This window comes from Juglans regia, chromosome 2 (assembly GCF_001411555.2).
Source record: "Juglans regia cultivar Chandler chromosome 2, Walnut 2.0, whole genome shotgun sequence".
NCBI classification, from domain to species: domain Eukaryota; kingdom Viridiplantae; phylum Streptophyta; class Magnoliopsida; order Fagales; family Juglandaceae; genus Juglans; species Juglans regia.
Genome location: NC_049902.1, coordinates 12,108,089 through 12,114,152, shown reverse-complemented (window position 1 = coordinate 12,114,152; position 6,064 = coordinate 12,108,089). Strand labels below are relative to the sequence as shown.

The 6,064-nt window shown below is 33.0% G+C and overlaps 1 protein-coding gene across 1 annotated transcript; it reads left to right on the top strand.

Annotated features, from left to right (window-relative positions):
- Positions 1-710: 710 nt before the first annotated feature.
- On the top strand, positions 711-3,786 carry LOC108987184 (transcription factor MYB63-like). The gene is made up of 3 exons (XM_018960061.2): positions 711-1,019; positions 2,154-2,283; positions 2,653-3,786. The coding sequence occupies exons 1-3, from the start codon at positions 881-883 to the stop codon at positions 3,587-3,589; spliced, it is 1,206 nt and encodes a 401-aa protein (XP_018815606.1). The 5' UTR covers positions 711-880; the 3' UTR covers positions 3,590-3,786.
- The last annotated feature ends 2,278 nt before the right edge of the window (positions 3,787-6,064 follow it).

Below are 6,064 nucleotides of genomic sequence, written 5' to 3'. Positions count from 1 at the left end.
TAGAAAATTAGTGACAAAATGTGGACCAATATTAAGTTTCAGAATCATGGTTATAAAAATTATAAGAATTCGACACAAAATTACCATAAAAAATCTGGAAATCCCTGTTTTAACCTCGAAATGAAATATTCAGGGTTGATTTGGTAAATATTTTTATTATGTATATAATATAAGTAATTTTACATATAATCGTGAAGTACATAAATGTCGAGTATTTATTTTGAAAATGTGGGATCATCTATTATTAAAAAATTAATTTTTTTATATGAAATTTATATTTTATTTTATTTTTTCAAAACGATTATAGGGAAGTTGCATACTTTTTTATTACAAATATCATCTATATATATCAATTAATTAATGAGATTGAAATGGCACGTTAATTAATGAGATTAATGGAAAAAGCTGCTAGGAAACTTTTAAAACAAAATAAGCAAAGCAGTTTTGCAAATAATTAATTAGTCTAATTAATTCGGTGGCTGAGATCGTTTTGGTATCATGTGGATTATCATAGGACCAGGCGTAGGGGGGCAGAGAGGCTGATTACAATATAAATTCACATTCTAAATTGGATAACTACAGGAGAGCTCGAGCTGACTGAAGTCTGGGGGAGACTGTATATACCATTAAAGGACAAATAAATAATTATAGATTTTGAATAATCTTGGAGGATTTCCTCCTATTTATTGCATCCATTCGTATCCTATTTCATGGCATGACCCTTGTGGCCCCATTTGGGAAATTAAGCCCTGGCTTTCTTCTCTGTGTCTCTGTGTCTCTGTGTCTGCGCCTGATCAATATATATATACAGAAAACTTTGATGCAATATTATTCCATTAACAGTCGGGCTTGTCTTTGAGGGAGTGGCCGTATATGTAGCATGGGGAAAGGAAGAGCACCTTGCTGTGATAAGAGTAAAGTGAAGAGGGGTCCTTGGAGTCCAGCAGAGGACTTGAGGCTCATTACTTTCATTCAGAAGCATGGCCATGATAACTGGAGAGCCCTTCCCAAACAAGCTGGTATGTATTCAATATTCATCTCTCTCTCTCTCTCTCTCTCTCTTTCTCTCTCTCTCTGAGTACACATGACAATGGTTTTCATGCATGCTTGAGAATACTTCTTGCAGGATTAATTCATTTTTCTTTGACACTGGAAATTAGTATATACTACATTCATGCTCTTGAATTTCCTGGACCAAAAAAACTGATCGACTCCATGGATATATATATATATATATCTATATATATATTTATGTCATATTTTCCCATAAGTGAAGTTGGATTAATATATAGTTCAAAACATGAATATATATATGTATATGTATCCCTTTACAACAGTACTGGTGTTTTCATGGCCGATATATTCCTACAGCTAGCTCCTTGTTTGTTTCTTAATTACTTCCATATATATATATATATATATATATATATATAGATAACAAGCTGCACTTACAGATCAAGAATAATGCAGAATAATTAATCCTAGAAAATATATATATAGTAAGTACGTACGCACGTACTTTTCACAATGACTCTTATTTTGATCTGAATGCAAAAGTGAACAGAGTTTTATTTTCAATGACAGTGAAATACTACTGGTTTTGTTTGCATGATGTGTTGATGGCTTTGAATTACAACCAGTACGTACGACCGAGTTCATCGAATCTGGGCTCCACTGTAGGATATTATTATATATTGTGCGTTGAACTAATTAGTACGTACGTACGTATTTGCTAGTTTCTGCTCTAGCTAGCAAGACAACTTTGAAACGTCTTTCTTCCTAGTTTTTCTGGGCCGTCTGTTTCCACCAAATTAAGTGTGACTTTTGAAATACGTGCACGTCTCAATGGAAATTTAACCATTTTAACCTTATTTTAGTGCCTTCCAGTTTAGAATATTATATATATATAGTAACCAATATATTACAAATTAAAAAGTCCAAATTAATTAATTTATAATTAAGAATATGACAAAATATCATGACAAGTTAGGAAATTCCACCTAAAAAAAGGCCCAGTTAGGAATTGACAACAACAGCTAAGCGAACATACTTATTCAAATTTCACTTTTCTACTTGGCTACGAAAGTAAGAAAATTATATACATTAATACCTTATTTAATTAATTTTTCATCTTTTATATATATATATAATAGGGTTGTTGCGATGTGGAAAAAGTTGCCGTTTGAGATGGATTAATTACCTCCGCCCTGACGTGAAGCGAGGGAACTTTACCAAAGAGGAAGAGAATACCGTAATAAAGTTACACAAGGCTTGGGGAAACAAGTAAGAACTTTTGACATATTGCTAATTAATTAAGTTATTTTTTATTTCATTAATTTCTTGTAATACTTCCTTTGCAAAAGATTTACTTTTAAATTTCTCTTGTAAATTAACTTAAATCGAGTACTGCTATTCTAAAACCTCTATATCACATACGTATCATCTACATGGTATAATTTGATTTGTAATATTCAAATTTTAAAATTTATGATCTTCTTAATCAAATTACGTCATGTGAATGGTGTATAGTACTGTAGAAACCATAACATAGAATTATTATTGTTACCTTATTAATGTGGATGATGCTATGTTTTTGTATTTTGACATATTATATTACTCTCGAGATGCTTATAATATCAAATTATTTCGCAGGTGGTCCAAAATCGCATCACATTTGCCTGGAAGAACGGATAATGAGATTAAGAATGTGTGGAATACACATTTGAAGAAAAAAATGGCTTGCAAAGATGCTAACACTCACGATGGAGATCATGAACAATCCTCCATAACCTCCTCGTCCTCATCTTCGTCTAGCTCACTTACGTCATCTGGGAAACATGAAAGTATGGGAATGGAAGTACTTCATGAGTATCAATCGAATGATCAAGACCCGATTATGAACAAGAAACAATATCATGAAGCACACAACTTGACACATATTGAGAAAGTTGATCAAGACTCACAAAAAGAAGTACTTATTTCAAATCAACTTAGCCGAGCCAATTACCCGATAGAACAAACTAGTTCTACTTCTGTTTCTTCTCATGATCATTCAAATATCTCAAACTCAAGTCCATTATTATTTGATGCGTCAAGGGAAGAAGAAATGCAAATCGATAACCCTGATCTGATCGATTATGGAGGCCCTTATGATGTTAATAACATATTACAGGAGGTGAACAAACCAGATACTGTCGAGGACAACCTGCGCCTAGAAATCCCATTTGAGGCCGATGCAGACTTTTGGAACATGTTAGAGAATATAGATTCAACCTTGTCGAATGAAATCCAATCATGTTGTACTGAGGTGAAGGCTTGCCAAAGCTCGAATGTTGGTGATGAATATCATGGCAAAGAAGTTGAGAACATGAAGTGGTTTCGTTACTTAGAAAATGAACTCGGATTAGTAGATGCTACCGAGGAAGACAGCAAGAGCATTTTAATAAATCAGTATGCAGCAGAAGCAGAAGCAGAAGCACAAGCCCCAGATCAGAATTTTCAGTGTCAGATATATTCGAAGGCAGAAATCAATCCAGACATGGCTTATTTTCAAACTTGGCCCACTTTGCCACAGAGTTCTTCTATCTAATTGGAATCAAATTCCGTGTTTCTGAGAGAACATCAAAATTGACTTATATATAAATAATAGGATCCCTAACTTTATGACTTTGTCTGCTTGGTCATGATGTATGATGAACGTACTTTTCCAAAAATTGTAGTTTTTTTGTTTATCAACTGTGGACCGAACCAGAAACATCATGTTAGCGTTTAATTTCGACTTGAATGACTGCCTACAGCTTCTTACCATCTAAGGAGTGGTTTGGATTCAGAGATGAGTTGAGATGGATTGAGATGGTTTGTGAATAGTAGAATAAAAATTAAATTATTTCTAATATTTTGTATGGGAATTCGGAAAAGTTGTTTTAAGATTTGAAAAAATTGAATTGTTTATTATATTTTGTGTGAAAATTTGAGAAAATTGTAATGATGAGATGATATGAGTTGAAATGAGGTTTTGAATGCAAACCTAAGCCTTTCGTGTCTAATTCCAAATAGATAGAGTAGCCACTTCTAAATTTTAGGGATGGCAAATTGTGTTAGTATTCGTGTCATATGTGTGTATATTATAAAATATAGATCAATTCGAACATAACCAGTTAAGTTTAAAGGGTCATATTTCAAACACAACCGGTTTGAAAATTTTCAAACCCTAACACGATTTATTAAAATAACAGGTTGACACGATACAACCCATTTTGACCCGTTATGAATTAAATAAAAATATATCGACAGGACATGACCAATTTCAATCCATTTATGAAAATGAGTTAAATTGACCCAAATAATTAATTTGACCCAATTAATATAATATCACATAACTGTTAAAATCACAATATCTCAAAAAAAATATAAAATTAACTACATAAGTCCAAAATTACAATCCAGAGGAAGTGTGGGAGGCGGTTATGACTCATGAGTATTTTTATTTTTAGGTTAAAAAGGATATAATTTTAATTTTGAGTAAAAAATTTAAAGAGTCTAAATGGGTCACTAATAAGTTAAGCGGGTTGACCCGTTAATTAATAATGTCTTAAAGGATCAACCCATTTTAATCCAAACATGTTAACATTAAATCCAAACTCGCTAATTTCGTATCGTGTTCGTGTTGGGTTAACGAATCATGTCACATATTGTCACATTTACATTTAATTGTCCCCTCCTACCATTTTTGCTCATTAAAAAAAAAAACAAAAAAAGGAAGCATGTTGACGTTGTTGTTCTTTTTCATGCATGTGGCAAGAATGATGTTGTACATAATCCCAATTGATGACTACTAAACTCTTTTCAAAGAGGGTTAGGTGACATACTCAACTTCAACCATTTGGCAAGACATTTTCAATTCTTAATTTGATGTTCTTTCACCTTAAAAGAATGAAGACAATATAACTGGAAACTACGTACAACCTCCAATTTGACGTACTGATGCCCCTGAAAGAGTCGAGCCAATCAATAACCCTAACTTGAACTTGAAGTGACGTTAGCAGGTACAACAAAGTATATATTATATGAACTGTGCCAACTGCCAAGGTAATCATTTGAAGGAAATCTTACCAAACTCATGTAGATGGTCTTCTTGAGGGGCATTCTTTTTCAGCAGGCTGGCGCCATTTCAATCTTTTATGTATGAAAGTGCGACCTAATTCATCAAGTAAAATTAAACCAATTAAGTCATTGACCGTAAAATTCTTATTGAATGCAGTCATCGGGTGAGAATAAACAAAGTCATGACATGGACTTAGTAAAAACTCAGCTCCCACTATTTATTGGGGACTCAATTTTAAGAAGAGAAATAATAGTTGCAATCGTGAGTGCGCAAATACTGTGCAAACACTTTGAAAAAAATGAATAAATATGAGACCCAAATGGAAAAATAATAATTTTTTAATAGTAGATCTCATTCTTTTTCAAAACAACTGCACGGCACTTAAGTACTCAACGACTACATGTAGCGTTCCTCTTCTAAGAATAGATGAGATACTAGTGGCCTACGTACTGTATAACATCACGAACTACATATTGGGGGTTCAAACTGGTTATCAATAATTAGGTACTATATTCGTACAATAGATGCATGCTCAAGATACTCCAACTCACATCTACATAGACTTTGGAGAAACAGATCAAGGCTTAAGTCATGAGCAACAACCATGGAACAACTGATACCATGCTACAGATGATTTAAAGAGCATATATATCATGCTTTTCAAAGAGTCATGCTCATTGTAAATAAATGCAGAGATTTATACTATAGTTGTTATTTACATATTATATATATAGACTGATGTGTATCATCATGTCTGTATAGAAAAATGTGAATATAGAAAAGTTTCAGCTTCCATTCAATTTACATTTGTTTTTCTACATGCTATCATGAGCGCCCTTTTGTTAACACCAAATTCTTCTATGGCTGAAACATGAACTTCCTCTCAAACCACCTCCTTCCTTATTCCTAATATCATGCACCCAACTTATCTCCACCAAACTTGATCACAACAACTACTTA